The sequence below is a fragment of the Syngnathus floridae genome, chromosome 7, assembly GCF_059516105.1.
Source record: "Syngnathus floridae isolate MCC-2025c chromosome 7, RoL_Sflo_1.0, whole genome shotgun sequence".
Taxonomy (NCBI): Eukaryota; Metazoa; Chordata; class Actinopteri; order Syngnathiformes; family Syngnathidae; genus Syngnathus; species Syngnathus floridae.
Genome location: NC_142419.1, coordinates 8,017,239 through 8,034,677, shown reverse-complemented (window position 1 = coordinate 8,034,677; position 17,439 = coordinate 8,017,239). Strand labels below are relative to the sequence as shown.

Here is a 17,439-nt window from a genome sequence, read left to right as displayed (position 1 = left end):
TGGGTCGATTTACTAAAAGATAAGACCAACTGCGTTCCAACCATAAAATGTAATGGATTATTCTACATTTTTATAGGAAAACAAACCTTATTGTTTTAACCAATTTGGAATTGGTGTGTGTGTATTATATATCCATCCATTTTCTACACGCCATGTCCAACTATTGGGTAATGAGTGAACTGGTCCTACCTGACTTTGTGTTAGAGGTGGGGTACACCCTGGGCTGGACACCAGCCAATTGCAGGGTAGATGGACAAACACTCAGATTCAAAACTTTAGGGCAATATACTGCTAAATTAACATACCGTGCATGTGATTGAAATATGATAGGACGCCGCATAGACTAAAGGAAACCCAAGTGGGCACAGTCAGAGCATGTACACTTCATACAGGCTTGAGTGTTTTGATTTCTTCTCACCCATTGCATTGCTGTTTAGTAGCAGCACACCATGAGCATCAGCAGTGGTCTCGAGGCCCATATAGAATGGATGGACTCCGTAGCAGTTCATCTTGTACTGTAATAAAGAGAGCATGGTCAAGTTTGGGACGTTCATTTTTGGTTGCTACGTTTCTTGTATGTTTGCAGAAGAGCATTTTTGTACAGTTTTAGTCAAGGCAGCAGTGCAAATTATAGTGTGGAGCTTTGAGATTTGCTTACCCAACTGAACATTACAATAAGAATATAAAACAAGATGGACTGGGCAACAGGGGATACAGTGATGTGTTAGAGACAGGAAATCTGCCACTTTGAGATGTCAACATCTATGACGAAAGCTCACGGGCATGTCAGGCTTCATCAGCTTCCGAGTCGACTGGTACCTGAGGAGCTGTTAAAATTGCGTGTGCGGGTGTTTGTGTGCATGTGTGTACGTGGTTGTGTGGGTGCTTATGTGTCCATTGCCTTGCTATCTGTTTGAAATAATTCCAAGGAGAAGACAGGGGTTATGATGTAGTGATGTCACTATAAGGTACTGGTGCTGACTCATTGTATCCCATGTTGTTATTAGAGGGCAACCTCTTTAGTTGAAAATTATGTAGGAAAAATAATTTGTATTTAAACGACCCAAGCCAACCCCTCTATAAACACATTTGGTGACATATATAATAATGTGGAAAATGTTATCATCTTAAAATGATAAATTCCAGCTTCTAAGCAGTCCCCAAATCTGATTTTATTTGATCAAATAGTTAAGCAGAGAATAAAAACAACCCTTCGTTTTGAAACGTGTTTCAGTAAGATACTTACACCAGGAGGCTGGTCTTTGGCGAACATACCCCAGGTGTGATAGTTCAGGTCATGTTTGTATGTTGAATGTTCTGTCTCGCCAAAGCCATAAATATAATTGGACGAGAGACGTGTTGATACTTGTATAAACATGTCTGTGAAGGTAAACCCTGGCACCGCTGAGTCCCAACTGAGAAAAAGTGAGAGACTCAGAATCAATCAGAGTAATGATTGTAAAGGGAGTTATTCACGTTACAAAGTTTAACACAACACAGTTAATTCCAAAGGGAGTAATGGCACATTTTCAGGTAGACTAATCAGCCACATTTCAAATGATGTAATCACCCTTCCTCAGAGAGGTCCCAAAGTATGCATATAAGTACTATTTATTTTTTTAGCATTGTAAACATGACTTCAATGTTCTTAGCTGCAAGTTACTGCTATTTCTTTAGCTCATATATTGTCACTGACTTCAGTGGAGGTGGTCACACTCATTGACTGAAAGCAAATAACCTCAGCAACTAATTCCCTGTTACACTCAAGAAGAGTTCATATTGACAAATACATACGTATGTTAATCACACATAGGGAAATTGATCTAGCTAGGACACCATATAATTGATTTATTATGAATTGTATGTTTTTGTACCTTTACTAAATGCGTTCATTATGTGTTTGCTAAACCTGCACCAATACAGTATGTTAATTATTGCAATTGTAGAGTGGAGGGGTGTAGAACGGCAGTATGTACAGTACATCATACTGAGAGGGGCTAATGACAAGGCTAAAATATTAGAAATGGCTCTCAGTTTCATGATATGCAGTTTTACACTACTGTGGTAATACAGTTGGTTAACTGTAACAATTTAGTTTGGATCAAAACTAACCATAAGCATCTTTGTAAAGACATTCATTTTTTCTAATGTCTATATTAGATGTCATTAAATTGTCTAGAGGCACCGTATTTTGTTGCCAGGAATTGTGTGCAGCAATGCTTTCAAATTACACATACTGTCCAATTGTAACTTTAACTTCTTGCATGAGTCAAATGTTATATCGATAGCGAACAAAAATGCAACTCAGTATAATTTTGAAAACATGCAGTAGTTGGTAGCATTCAATGTGACAGCATCGAGCCGATCAGAAAACCAAAAACCAACTATAGTGTCCTTTAACATTTGCACTCACATTGTGGTCCCAGTGCTTTTCCGTATGACCTGGATGCCAAATGGATCACTTTTATAAAGGACTTTGTAAAGCCGTTCGTCCTCATTAGTATCTGGAACAGTTGGGACAGAGAGCGGGACTGGAACCTCATAACGATCACTGGCTGGGTCCCAGATCTGGACAGAAGGGCATATTAGTACTTGTGTGGTGAACACACATGATGGAAACAGCTAGTGGAAACAACAACTCAGCATATGGTATTGACTGATTTACTATATGGGCAAAAATACTGGGACACGAGGGCCCGTTCAAGGAAATTGAGGAATCTACGTATAATCCAAAAAGTGATTCTACTCGGCTGTGTTAACGAATAGTTCACAATGATGAGACGTCATGATACGTGCACAAATAAACATACCTTGAACTGCAGCATGCTACTGCTGTGGTAGGTGACCTGAACATGGAGGATGTCAATGTCACGGGACTCCGAGTGGCCCCTGCTCTGGTACCTTTTGTTCCGAATGATTTCAAACCGAAAGCCAGAGACGGTTCCTTCATTTAATCTGACATGATATCCATAGTCCTTTGGATAGTAGCACCATGGAACCCGTTCAATGTTGCTTATCTGATAAGGACGTTGAAAGAAAAAGAAGATTTTAGACTAAGAATGAAAAATTTAGGTATTTTCTCCTAACCTTCCAGATGCAGCCTCGGCTCTTGCACTTTGCTTCATCTGCATGCTCCTCGGGGTGGCAGTCAACACGTTGGTACTCCTCTTGCACCACCTCCCAACGCACAAGATACGTCTCCCCCAGAGTTAAAGACAAGCGTCGTATGAACAGAACCTGCAAGTGGCAATATTGTGCAAAACGTTGTCATTATCTACCCTGGGCTTGAATGGCAACCAGCCAACACTGTCGTCTGCCTTTCAATCACAGTCAGAGAAGATATAGGCTCCAGTATTCCCACAAACCTGAAATGGGTAAGTACAGGACTACAGGATGATATACTCTTTTCCCAGTTGCTCTGAACCTGGTGGCTGTAAATGCCACACTGTTCAAATTTATGAATTTTTACTAACGAGGCTCATGCCACCAATAGTCTCGTCACATCCGACAGCTGCAATTGACCAACACGTCACAGTGGACCGATTAAACTGTCTGAGGTCGGGCTCATACTGAATCTTTGTACCATCATGATGGTGTACATGTTCTTGTATTCCAATTACAATGAAAACTGATGACCAAATAGAAAAAAACACTCTTTACATGTGATGTGATTTTTCTATCAGCAAATACATGAATCAGATCTGGAGTTGTACAGTTGGAAATCGATGTAAAAGATTTATCAGAGTTGATGTTTCTATTTAACACAGCAGTTGATTCTTCTATTAAATCAAATGATTGATAGAAACATGTTACAAGTTGTTCAAAACAGATAAAGGACTTTCCTGGAAGTTTTCTAGTCATAATAAAGGTGAAGAGGACAATAAAGTACTAAGTGCATATTCATTTTTTATGGCTAAATTTAGCTGTTTTGCCTTCAAATTGGGTGTCCTCTTTAGCGCTGGCATATCAGATTTTACTTTAAAAACCACACCAGACAGTAAAAATAGCCATCACATATCAGCTTTTACTTTAAAAACCACACCAGACAGGAAAATATTAAAATGTTGCTGTTTTATAGCATACCAAAGGGGTTGGTGCATCACATTTCTTTTGTTTTATATACACTGTACAGTAAAACACCACTGAGAACAAATGTTGAGTGGAATGAGGCCAGTCCTCCTGCATGGGGAAGCTTTGTGCAGACAGGCTTCCTTGAGACTGACTAATGGGTGATGTTTGTACTACCAATTAAGACACATCTGTTAATTTTCAAAGCAGCTTCAACAGCCTCTATGGGGAACTATGACTCACACAATCTTGAGGGAGCTCGGCAGTCATAGTACCACCCTAAAGTTCCTGGATCTGTTTGCTAGACATTAGTGATGTTTATCAAAACGTGTTCCTTTCTTTTGAACTCATATTCCCGTTATTAGAATGGACTAAAATGTCTGATGGGGAACTTCAAAATGCAGATGTTTATCTTGGGATTACTGTGAAGGCATGATTCAAAATTTAAAGCAAGAAACTGGAGCCAAAGACACAAATTGCAGTGAATGTTCCAAGAGTTGTGTACAGAGTTATATAATAAGCAAACTAGATAAATACAATTGGGGAAATTAATTAAGCTAGCAGTGACTGACAATCTTAAGCTTTATTTAACTAATGTTGAATGTGTGGGAGCTTGGCTCAGTCCGACGAGAAATGTGAAAAAAGTTTAGAGCGCTTTGTCCTTTACCTTCAGACAATGATGGTGTAAAATCTGATAAATGTACTCTTCTGTGTTTGACCAGAAAAACCTTGAGCATGAAAGAACACTTTTCTATGTGAGGAAACAATCTAAAATATTGCTTAAATGGATGTTTTTTCATTTTATAGACTCTTGTCTTATAGGTTTTTAACTCATAATCCTGTTTGCACATGAAAGGGTTGTTACCCTTAGTCATTTTTTTTCCTGTCTCTTTTTATATAAACACCCACCCACAGTAAATTGTAACCATTTCTCACACTTAGTGGCTAACCTTGAAATGGTACAGCCAAGACTGTAAAGTCATCCTCCTTGCACCTGTCCTGCATAGTTGCAACATGTAGTCAACCAATGAATCATAATTATTTGTATGAAATTGAAAATACTTAATACAAATATTGCCTTTGCAAAGTACCTAAGTACCTAAGTAATTGTAGAATACAGTACAATTTTCATATTTCACTACCATGCAACATTCATCAGTATCATATGGCTGCTTGAGCGCAAAAAAAAAAAGAAAAGCAGCTCTATGAAAGTTAATAATAGGATGCAAAAGTGTGTGAATGAGGTTGAATATGACTAAACCGTACCTCCTTGGTTGCATCATGCTCTATGCTGGAATCTGGAACAATGGTCGTAGAGTTTCCATGTGACCCAGAGCCCACGTGTGTCACAGAGGCAGACACAAGAGGATGGGGAACCCCTAAGATTGTGATGTTTTCAAAATGTAGGTTGTTGGGATCCCTGTAGCCAGCATGTATCACCTGCATGGTGAGTACCCCCTGTGACGCAGAAAAAGCAGCTTGATATTCAATCCAAGTCGGACAGCCATGAACCTAACAGTTTTTAACTACTAGATAAAATGCCCACTGTAATAACTAACTCAATTATTTTTGCGTTTATGTCTGGAAATTTGACACATTTCCTTTTTTAACTTTGAAACTGAGCCAATATCAGATCGATAGATACTGCTGAATTTGCAAAAAAAGATGTGTTCGAGGGAGACTTACATGGAGAACAGTAAATTTGTAGTGGATGTAGTTTCCTTTTTTAACAGTGTCTGTGAAAAAAAAAAAAAAGAGAACAGATGATGGAATTTGTTACAGTGATTTGACATAGCCGGTGTACTGTCACACTGTGTGACTGACCTTCATTTGTTCAGCTGTGTGAGCAGAATATTTAAACTGTTTGGGACAAGCATTTTCATTTTGTAAGTTGCGCATCCCTAATGGAAACGCTGTATACGTGCCTCAATCAAAGTTAAATAAAAAAGTGTACCTGAAAGAATCATTGTCTCGCATATGCGTTCACATCGATACACATTGTGTCATTTAGAATTCCTCTACTACTAATAGTATGGTTAATTTGGATAGAACTTATGAACAATGTGATAAAAGTGCTCAAATCTGTCAGAAAAGGCCCTCCAAAAAACAGAACATTTAATGGCTTTCTGTGCTCCTATTTGGAACAACATAAACACTATTTGTGAAACATTACCTCTGGAATCTCCATCATCCCAGAAAAGCTCCCCTGCAGCCTGGGCTTTGTCATCAAGAGCAATAATCAGACCCATTGGATTGCGTCGACTGTAGATCAAAATAGGACGGAGACAACGTTCACAAAAATTACTCAAAACAGTCTGGGGATGTCTGTCCATTACATCGGCAGTAGCTAAAAATAGAAGACATATTTCCCCTTTTGTTGTTTGCATACATACGTGTGACATGCAAGTTGAATAATTAAGATATGTGGCGTACTAATGGGTCATGCGAAGCCTTCAGATGATTAAAGTTTGATTCAAATATTATGATTAAGATATTATCCATATTATTAATACATCCAGCATTATGTATGTATGATCACATTTTAGCCATCAAGGATACAATTGTATTATGCATCTTTATGCCATTGTCACCAAGGGAACAGGCTTTAGTGCAAGCCAGGTCCCCCTCTTCCCAGGGGTGTAGTCCTGGGGGACCTCTAGGCATCATCCATCCATCCATCCATCCATCCATCCATCCATCCATCCATCCATCCATCCATCCATCCATCCATCCATCCATCCATCCATCCATCCACAAGATTCTCAAAAGCTAGCCAACCATCATATAAAAAGTGTCCAATATTCGAGCAATCTCTAACTATCCTATGGTACAATGGTTTGGGCCTATCTGGCACCTTTCTAATCGCAAATTAGCTTTTCCACCTACAGATAAAATTTACAGTCTAATAGCTATCTCTTAGAGCAAAGAATGGAACCCCAATTGCTCTTATTGGATACAGATGCATGCATACCAGGCAACAGTCCAACCATGTTTTTTTTTTACTTCAGTTCAAAGTGTTTTTCTAAGTCTGTACCTGTATGTGGTGGTGACAGCTGCTTTCTGCGTGGGGAGAATAGCACCGCCTCTTATGTGTAAACCAAGCTTGTCACCCGGTAGATCCAGCTTAATTTTTTGTCTGCGCTCTGCCAATGGTTTCATCTGATTGGTAAGACAAGAGAATCTGTTTTACAAATTGTCTTAATGCAGGTCTGAGTTTTCATACTACGAGTACACTTGGTTATTTTGCTTAGTATACCAACCCAGCCACTTCCTATTACAACGCCTTCTGAAGAGTCCTCTATGGTTCCTCTAAATCTCATTGCTGCATTACTGCTGAGCCCTAGATAGTGCACACTTAATTTCTGATCTCCTGAGGCCTGAACTTTTATGGCAGGCCAAAACAATTTAAAAAGATCTTCTCTCAATCTCATCTAATTCACCATCCTATTCTAGGTCCTGTTATCCTCTCATGTGATGCTCTAATTTTCTTTTCTCTGCGTTTCCATCGAAGTGTGTGCCATTTTTTTGTAAGTACAGTGCTATGGGTGTGTGGTATGGTTGTATTTCTTTATTTCTTATGTATTTTCTAATTTATTTTCACCCTTGAGAGACATTTCATCCTTGTGGTAAAGCTACTATTTTAAAAACTTGAATTTTGTATCATTAAACTGCAAAATAGAAATATAAAATGCTTTTTGTTTTGGTTGTTTAAAGGTTAAGGTGTCTTTTGTTGTTCTAGTTATAGTTATTCCACTTTTCTTTCTTGCTGTTCCTCCAACATGTTCTTTTTCACTCATATTGATGCTTCTCTTTTCATTCCATATTGACCTTTGCTGTTAGTCCTGCACTTTTTGCTGCAGATCAATAGCCCCGGTTCCCTCGTCCTCCACCCTAGATAACCACTAAGAACCAACCCGGACATAGGAACCAGCAGCAACGAGAAATCTAATCGTCCATCTGATCAGCGACCGCTTTACAATGCCACTGTGACGTTCAAACGAAGATCCCAGAGGGACTCAGCACCTCTTTTATCCTTTCATAAGGGAGATGGTTTCTCGGTTCTCGTCTGCACCCCCAGTTTCACTCTATCTTTGTCTCCAGTCGCACTCTGTCTTATCTGTCTTGTCTTCATGTCCCCGACAAAGAGGTTCATGCACAGACTTCCACGTGAAACTGTGTTCTTTGTGTGCTAATGCCTCTTAATACTGATAAACCCCCTCTGCAATCATTCTCTTGAGCATTACATTCACCATTTGATTGCACCTGTAGAACTGAACCATTGTAGCACGATAAATTAATCCAGCAGTGATGCAGTGGCGAAGAATACAGTTTAGCCTAATCATGATCTTCTTCCCCGTTGAGCCAGCTTAAGATATTTACTTTTTGTTAAGGCTTTATAGAGGAGATGCTAATTTGGTGTTGTTGACATTTGTGAATCACTTGTTTTTGAATTGGATTACCCTATATGTCTGCACAGAGACTTAAATCATGTAATTGGGGGCCCATGTTCTTAACTAAATGCAAAATAAACATTTTAATGTTGCTATGTGTTTGTCTCCTGTCCCTTTCCATCGCTGATATCAATCTCAGACAGGTTTGATTATTAGTCTCCAAGATATACTTTAAGTAAAAGTACTTTTTTTTTTTGCAAAATGGGAAAAAAAAGACCATTTAAGGAAAGTTTATGAGAGGTAAATTGATTAAAAAAAATCTTTAATACAGCATGTTGCATGTGTATGTTCTAAATAAATAATCCCTGCAAAAATATGTTTAATTGATTTGATCAAAGAAAACTCTAAGTTGTGTAAAATAGAAAATGTGAGTTACAATAAGGATACAAAGTCTTACCGTCTCATAGTCATACCACAAGGCGTCTGGGATATATGCATCCAACATAACCACGCCCTGCAAAAAATAAGAAGTGTCAAAACTTGTCATGCATAAGCAAATTTCATTTTCAACCTTCCAACAATATTTTTTTTTCTTCCAGTCACGTTTTTTTGTGAGCCTGAATTACAGAGAACAAAGAGTAATGCCTTAATCTTAAACTTTCAGCCAATCAACTCAATATATTTAAAATATGTGATGGTAGAAGCTAAAGTACACCACAAGGGAAGCATTTTAAAAATATTAACATAATGAGACATTACCTCAGATTAAGTCATTTTAAAGTCTATTGAGTGATCTGAGACTTTTACACAGCTTTTTGTGACATTTAAGTCTGCAGTACTATGATGCAACCGATGATGGAAAAGACCATATCAAGTGACAACTGGCAACAATTTTTGATGGCTCAAGGTGGCAGACAGACAAGCGCAATCAATAGAAGAGCACCAGCCTTTTGATAGCACTGTCAGATTATGGCTCTTTCTGACAGGGAGGAAGGCAGCAAAGATAGAGCATTGAATCAAGGAGCCACCCTAACCCTCCTTCTCAAAAAGCACCAATTTTTTCATAACAGTATGTCAGTGGTGTCGAGCCATGGTGCCTATCAAAAGCATGTCACGTGTCATCTCTTTAACAGCATGTTTTTTTTTTTTTTTTTTAAAGACCAGACAACAACAAAAATTTATATATTTATAAAGATGTCTGTGTTTGAATTTCAAACAATGAGTGCATGAGCTTTTGGTTTTTGAAGGGTGACATTTAATCCAGAGCACAGGGTTGGGGGACTAATTTACCTTACTGTTACTTTTTATTGTATGCATAGCAGTCACCGTATTGGCTAATACGACAAAAAGAGAAAGGTTAAGTATTGCTGCTAGCATTGCTGCTAGCTGCGATTTGGAGACATAGGGCACGAGGCCCGTCTCCATGGTGACATGACCAAAGTAAACACGTTAAACCACAAGGTAGATCAGTTTGATATGCAATGCGGTACTATGATCAATCGATAGAGGTGAGACGATAGCAAGCAACATGGAAAGTGAGCAAGAGTAAGGTGAAAGAGCTCCTGCATGAAATGGAAAAAGGATCAGACAAAAGATTTGACAGCAGCTGATTAGGAGAATCAAGATAAGAAACGGAGCTCACATTTGATGTAAGCAAGAAAAAAAAGCTAACTGGAAAAAATTGGGCAAAAAGATGGTGTGGATGATGACCAGAGGGGATGAGGTGAAGCAAGTCAATAGATCTACCCTGTTTTCCACAAAGATCAAGGTTAGTGCAGCTACTTGATCTGAAGGGTGGAGCTTGAGCATCATTAAAGCAATGGGTAGGTGGATGGATGGAATGCTGAATCAAGAAAGACAGTGAATTAAAGTTAAAGGCAATAGTGTAAAGTAGAAAATGAAGGGTTAACAGAAAAAAAATTGTGGGATTTAGCATTGAGCAAAGTATTCACATTTGATTGAAAGTCAGAGGTTTAAGACGCTTTAAAGTTACATTTAAAGAATTGTTGAAAACTTTGTTTTCCTTTGTGTATTGTGTGCAATAATTTTGCTGGAAAAAAATGTTTCATTCATTTTTTTCGACACTGAGCATTAAGTTATCTTCAATTATGCTTCACTGTCATCGTGTTTTACCTTGGCAGGTTTTTTTTCTTCCTGTTTGAAGAATGCATATTCCCGTATACGAGAATGCTGAAGTAAAATAAGCCCCTGGTCCACAAGTGGTGATGGAATAATTTGACGAATGTTGATGTTGGTCAGTGCATCTGTTGTGTTCATGACCTTTGAAAACTTGAATTTATAAACTTTTGTTTTTATTCTTATTGGTTTCAGTGCAAATGTTTATGCTTTTCCCATAATCCCTTGAGAGCAGCACCTTGAAGTACTTTCAACTTTTCCACAATCACACCAATTGAAGTAACTTGATACAGCCTATGAATCCAATTTACTCTCCCCCTGCATAATTAACAAGGGGCCATGCTAAATTGCTCATTAATCAGGCCACTTTGACACGACCGCAATCGTTGAATCTGTGCACATACAGAGATCCATGTACACTCCAGCGCAGTACAGAAAACTTAGCACTTGCACATTACTACGCGCACTCGCACACACACTTCCATCTACACTTCTAATCTGCTTGTAATGAGGTCAGTGCTCTCATTAGAGCTGAGAGAAAAGAGGGAGGGTATGGAAAAGGAAGAAAGAGGGATGAGAGGAGGGGAGGGCAACAAAGCAAATCCCATGTCATGTTTTCCCAGTGGAGGTCAATGTGTGTGTGTGTGTCAGATGAGCTGGTCTTCCAATCTGTACGGCACATACGGCCTTAAAAATGTCCCATTTCAAATGTCCTGGTCTCGAGGGGTCAGTAGTTTTAGTGATCTACGATCCGTGTGGTTGCACAAATATTTTTTGTTCGTGTTGACTAACCGGGTCCAGTACAGGTGTGATGAGCAAGTGTTTCCCCCAGAGAAACTGGCGATCCACATCCCAGGTAGCTTCGTCAGAGTAAAACCTTAAGAGCAAAAGTAAACAATAAAATACCGTTCATTAACATCCAGAAAAAAATGCATCATAAATTAAACAGAGTAACTGAGAAAAAAAGTTCCTTTCCTGGAAGTAACACTCATGTTATGGGATCCATAATATTCAAAATGACTTACTCATGCATGAGGGGACGTACTACGGTCTCCCCTGTGGTGCTGGCTTTGAAGAAGAGTGTGTAGAGATACGGAAGCAGTGTGTAACGAATCCTCAGGTAGTGTTTGGAGCTTTCCACCAGAAGTGAGCCTGCCCCATATGCTGCTGGATCCTGAGGCTGCAGACAACATCTATTACTGAGATGGGTTTTGATGAGCAAGAACCTCACTTCCCCTCTGATTTGTTTTAGGGGGAAGCACATTCATGTACTTACAAGTCAGCCTTGCAAGTTGCAGTAAATTTCTCACATTTGAATATGAAATGGCTTATTTTCATTTCTTGGAAACATGGGGAGAAAAAGCGAAAAATGAAATCTTTCTGAATTATTTTTTTTGACAATCTGAAAACATAATATGATAATTATTGATCATTGGTTATTTTTCTAGGTCATGAGACACTCATCACACTTAGACCTGTTCTATTTTTGTGGCCCTGATAAACATGGAAATGTCACGTCTGCTGCCGGAGCCTTTATTTTCTTGTTGTTCATCAGTAATGGTCTGATTTTTCTACCCACTCCTTTGTGCTCATCTGTAATAAATAATCAGTGTTGGATGTCAGTATAAACACTGCTCTTGGCTCATTGAGTGGCTTCTCTCTGACTGTTAAGTCTCATCTCATTTGCGGCATTCATGTCACAGCAAGTCAAGTCCCAATCCCTAACTTATTTGTCAAAAGAATGTCATAAATTCTGCATCCACATTGTATTGGTGTGGCACAGGGTGAGGCCATCTACACTAATGGTCACAAAGTACAAGAGCTGTATATTACCACACAGTAAAAGACAAGTCAAAAGGTATAACCAAAGTAAATTCATTATGTAGACAGTGGTAATTTTCCTTTCTATAAGAAATACGTTTTTAGAATCAATCAATATATTTTATCCGACAGTTTGCAACCAGTTGGTTAGGTTTGTATCAGAGCCAGCATATTTTGAAATGCACTTGCACTGAGTGCATTTGCTGTCCTTTGTGATTACTACTGATATGTGTTAAAATGTTACTTAGCATTGTGGACCAACCAGTTGAGATGACAACAGTTTCTCTAGAATTGGTTATTTCCAAATTCAATTGTCTACTTGGGTAAAAATAGTTTGAGCTTGTCTGAGTGCAATAAGTTGATTGCCTTTAGGCATAAATGCTATTGTCAGTGAATTACCGACCCCTTCCATTATTCATGTCTCTTGTACTTAATTCTCTTCTACACCAATTTATTTAAGATGGATGGTTTAATACCGCAACGAAAGTGCAACATGACCTAAGAGCACACTACCTTGTAGCCCTGAGCATTGTGGTTGCGGCTGAAAGGATAGAAAGCTCCCACTTGCATCCAGCGACGGCATAATTCTTCACTTGAGTCGTCAAAAAATCCACAGATGTCAGCTCCAATCTGAAATGCATGAAAGCATTGTATATTTATTTTTCTTGCTGTCCTCCTGCAAGAAAATGGCATCCGTACAGTAAGGTCTAGAAGTATTTGGACATAGTTCACAACATACGTTTCGCAAACATTTGCAACTTTGAAAGAAACCGGATGAATTACGATGTGGACGCAGTATTCAGCGCCTTCAAAAACACTCGCAATTGTTCGCCGCTCAGTGGGATGGTTTAGCATCTTAAGAAAGAGACTTTCTATGTATTCAAGACTGCTTGAGCTCTATTGTTTACTATTGGCCATGGTTTACAACAAACTCAGTTGGTGGGAATTGATCAAAATCCCATTTGTCTGTCTTGTTTTTCTGCCTGTCAATGTTAGAAATGTGTATTGTGTGTGTGAATACAGAAGAACCTTAAAGTCACACCTTGCCGTCAGTGGCATATTAAGACCACACAACTGATTATCGTGTGCGTGAGTGTGGGTGTGTGTGCGTGTGTGTGCGTGCGTGTGTGTCATCGACTCAGCAGTGTGCTCAACACAGTGCGGGTGTGAGGTGTGTCAGATGTGCTAATGCTGCAGGAAAATAAATGTTTTTTCATATTCTTTACGGATGTCATTTGAGGTAGAGTTGCCCTCTCTGTCTCAGCATTGGGATCAATTAGCAGCTAAAAGTGTTCTGAATGCCAGAATTGCATGGTAATTAAGAGGAAACTTGAAGGAAGTGTTTTATTGCCTCTGAGTAAGCATTCTGACTAACCTTGGCTGCAATTCTGAATTGTGAGTTCACAAAACCCTGAGAATTCATCTTGTCCCGAGCCCACTGATTTTCTCCAAGCCAAGTGTGTTTGGGGAAGGGTATGCGTTTGATGTGTCAAAAACAAGAAGTGCCAAGGCCGAGAGAAACAAACAAAGCATATACAGCGACACCAGTTGACGAATGCCTGGACTCTACAAATAATTCTGTTTTCGCAGAACTATTCAAAGTTTCCTTTTTGAAAAAAACAGTGAGAGGCGTTCTGTTCATTTTTAGCTGGTAAAGATGCTGGTATTGATAGTGTTATCCTGTTTATCATCAAATTGAATGTCTATGGTGGATGTCAAGTTTACTTTATGGGCCAGTGGGTCCCATTGGCCCCCATGTAAGTCCAGCACTGACTATTGTTCAGACAAATAAACGTTGGTGAGTGTAATTGGTTAATTAAAGTTTGAAAGTAGAGGAAATTGTGGTTGCTGAGATCTGCCATATTGAGGCAGATATTGTGGAAAATAAGGGAATGCTAATGAAGATGAGTGAGACTTGTGCGAGGGAGAGCAATACAACAGCATCAATGTCTAACAACTTTGTCGCTCCTTCATGGCAACTAGTAGTTTCTAGTCATGGTATCCGAGGCCAATGAACAGATAATAAGAGCAGTTTGATCTTAAATGAAAGTTCAGAACTCACATATGGAATCCCAAATAGACCAAACTCTAGCATTCCGGGGATGGCCCATTTTATGTCATTCCAGTTGGCAGCATTGTCCCCCAGCCAATGACCTGAATATTTCCCTACACCCGGAAAGGAGGAGCGGGTCAGCATCAGAGTACGGTTCCCACTAAACACACGCTGCAGAGCTCTGAAGAACAGAGAGAAAAAGCAAAGTAGTCAAAGATGATTTACATGAATATGGACCCTCAGGACACGTGGTTTGGTTGAATACACAGACAGAGATTGTGATTATTTATATCTACCTATGTAATGCTTTTCCTTGAAGGAAATCGAAGCCGAATTGATTTTCTCAAATATTCAGAACCCACTTATGTTTACACTGCAATAGTTTCATTAGGTACTTTAAACATCTATTGCTTTCTCTGAGGCAAACGTGAAAAAAATATTGATAATAATAAATAAAATTAAAAGTGAACTAGAGTCAAAAATGATTTTGTGCCCTCAATGTTCTCATCAATATTGTGGTGATGGAATAAGAATTTAGCAGATTAATCCACCTGCTTAAAACATTCTATCACTTCTGGAGTTTGTGACATCAGAGCTCACCTTTTTTTCTGGGATTTGGTTAGAAGTTTAGAGAAAAAAAGCTTGAGAGAGCAGACTTAGATGGTTAGGGATGTGTCGAGAGATAGTAAGTATAATGGTAGCAGGGTGAGAGAAAGAGAATGTTGATAGTTGTAGTTTTGGGAAGACATGAGGGAAGTTGGTGTTAGGGACTAAGATGCAGAAGTGCAGTGCATTTTTATCTCATTAATTCTGGACTATCGTTTGTGACCCACCGAAATTACATAGATTAAGATGCAACTATTTTTATAACTCCACTGTGTATTTTGCTCTAAATGGCCCTCATTGGTCTAAATGGATTTCAGCCAGTTGGCTTCCAAAGCACAAGTTGGCAAAACACAAATATTGATTTTGCACTCACTTTTCAGTAGCCAGCACCATGGAGTAGCCATAGAGACTGTGAACATCATAGTGGTTCCCCCAGGCCTGCTTGGCATCCATACACAGAGTCTTACTATACATCACCTCATCTATAATCTCTGTTGGAAGGAAAAATAATGGCAGTGATGGGTAGGAATGGAAAAGTTGGTGAGCCCGTTTACACGATCATACAGATCCGCTAACTGTGAGTGATGACAATATGCTATAATCAACAAACCCTCATTTGCGGTATATGGTCTCAGTCCATTATTAGAGATATTTGCCCGAGTACATACAGGTGTCATGACGTACAACTCAAATTTCCTGTTATTTTCTGTGCATTTTCTTATCTAGTTGAATTTCGGATACCAAGAGTCACCCATTAAAATGATACGTTTCACTTAAGTCACTTGTTCCTACTACAGTTGAAGGCAGACCCACTCAGCCGGAATAGGAACAAATTGTTGCCAGATGTTTTTTTTTTTGTTTTTTTAGTCTTTTGCAGCTCAGGCTGTTTGTACAACATTTCCACTTTACCCGTGCAACTGTAAAGAATGAAATCAATCAGATTAACGGGTACACATGGCGGAAGAAAAAAGCCAGTGCATTGGAAAGTAATGTAGGTGTGTTTGTCCAATTTTGCAAAATTAGAGAATGGTGGTTATCTTATAAAGCATACCACATTACGTTGTTTACACAATCACCTGAATAATGTGATAACTCCAGAAATTGGACAGGGTAAAGAGTAAAAATGACTCAGGAGACAGGCCTTTGAATTTCTGCGACAGACTGCTGTACAGAAATTGGATGGGATGGTTGATGAGAGAATGTCTCTTACTTGGAGTGTAAGGAGGATAGTTCAAGTTATTATCGTCACAGCCCTTAGTTGATCCTTTTTTGAAGTTAGCCACTTCATTCATGTCCTGCAACAGGATGAGCCATAATTAGGAACCAATATACCTTCAAAAATTGCAATTATCAATAAAAAGATGGATATTGCTTTCAAATGGGTTGCTTGTTAAAAATGAAGGAGCAATACGAATAGTACTACAGTACTAATAGTACTATTCACTTGTAATATTACCTTTTTACAACTAAAAATATTGTTTCTTGAAGACAGTTGTTTTGATTGACAGAGGTAGATGAGCAATATTTGTTTTTGTGCTTGTAATTTGCAGTACAGTAGTGGAGAACTGTCCAGCATTTGGATGTGAGCAAAGTTTGACGCTCTTGTGTGGCTAAATAGAATGAGCAAAATTAGAGAAATATAAAGCAACATAGACAGAATAGTCTAAATCCATCCATCTATTTTCTATACCGCTTGTCCCCACGGGGGTCGCGGGCGTGCTGGAGCCTATTCCAGCAGTCATCGAGCAGTAGGCGGATTCTCATACTTGGAAAAAATACCTTCCATTATGCTTTGTACAGATACTTGCTGATGTTGGACGTAAACATTTAGCAAACCCATGCTAAGTAAGACAACCTAATTAGCATTTTGACTTTTTGAGCTCTTATTTCGGAACTCATTTGACTTATGAATGTTTGGCTTGTTTAAAAAAAAAAATCTGAAATTAACTTTGGTAATACAATTTTCAAATCAGACTCACTATCCAGAGGGCATCATGTTTGATCTCCCGGGAGAATTTCTCATACTCATCAACCCACCAGTCGATGCAATTTTTGCTGGTGTAATCTGGAAACACAGTCACTCCTGGCCACACCTGAAAGGGACGAAGAACGTTTGGAGTAAACACCAACAATAGTATTGTATCTCCAACAAAAGGGGAAAACAGCATACAAAGTGTCAAAATGTTTTTAAAAAATGGTCGGATGGAAACTACCCAAGTGTAAGAATCCGAGAAAGAACGCTGCTGAGAGGGGAAATCGATAAAGTATTAGAGCTCTAGATGTGACCATGTGATCTGAGGCATCCTGTATATCATGCTCAAAGGAAAATGATTGATCCGCTAAGAATGAAAGTGATTTCACTTC

General features: G+C 38.9%; 1 protein-coding gene and 1 long non-coding RNA gene across 6 annotated transcripts in view; one reads left to right on the top strand and one right to left on the bottom strand.

Moving 5' to 3' along the window:
* LOC148395009 (uncharacterized) overlaps positions 1–17,439 on the top strand; it is a 106,924-nt gene that overhangs the window by 55,070 nt on the left and 34,415 nt on the right. For all 4 annotated transcript variants that reach the window (XR_015859445.1, XR_015859446.1, XR_015859443.1 and 1 more), the window contains one exon: positions 3,095–3,374. This is a non-coding gene — a long non-coding RNA (uncharacterized LOC148395009). The remainder of the gene's footprint in view (positions 1–3,094; positions 3,375–17,439) is intronic.
* The window catches only part of si (sucrase-isomaltase), a 45,934-nt gene that overhangs the window by 12,975 nt on the left and 15,520 nt on the right, over positions 1–17,439 (bottom strand). For both annotated transcript variants that reach the window (XM_088380890.1, XM_088380891.1), the window contains exons 14-30: positions 17,055–17,168; positions 16,286–16,370; positions 15,449–15,566; positions 14,479–14,650; positions 12,930–13,046; positions 11,621–11,775; positions 11,388–11,472; positions 8,917–8,973; positions 7,103–7,227; positions 6,242–6,330; positions 5,755–5,804; positions 5,335–5,526; positions 3,088–3,237; positions 2,811–3,017; positions 2,414–2,568; positions 1,247–1,415; positions 419–515 (exon numbers count right to left, since the gene is read on the bottom strand). In XM_088380890.1, the coding sequence (XP_088237016.1) occupies positions 419–515; positions 1,247–1,415; positions 2,414–2,568; positions 2,811–3,017; positions 3,088–3,237; positions 5,335–5,526; positions 5,755–5,804; positions 6,242–6,330; positions 7,103–7,227; positions 8,917–8,973; positions 11,388–11,472; positions 11,621–11,775; positions 12,930–13,046; positions 14,479–14,650; positions 15,449–15,566; positions 16,286–16,370; positions 17,055–17,168 (2,137 nt within the window). The remainder of the gene's footprint in view (positions 1–418; positions 516–1,246; positions 1,416–2,413; positions 2,569–2,810; positions 3,018–3,087; positions 3,238–5,334; positions 5,527–5,754; positions 5,805–6,241; positions 6,331–7,102; positions 7,228–8,916; positions 8,974–11,387; positions 11,473–11,620; positions 11,776–12,929; positions 13,047–14,478; positions 14,651–15,448; positions 15,567–16,285; positions 16,371–17,054; positions 17,169–17,439) is intronic.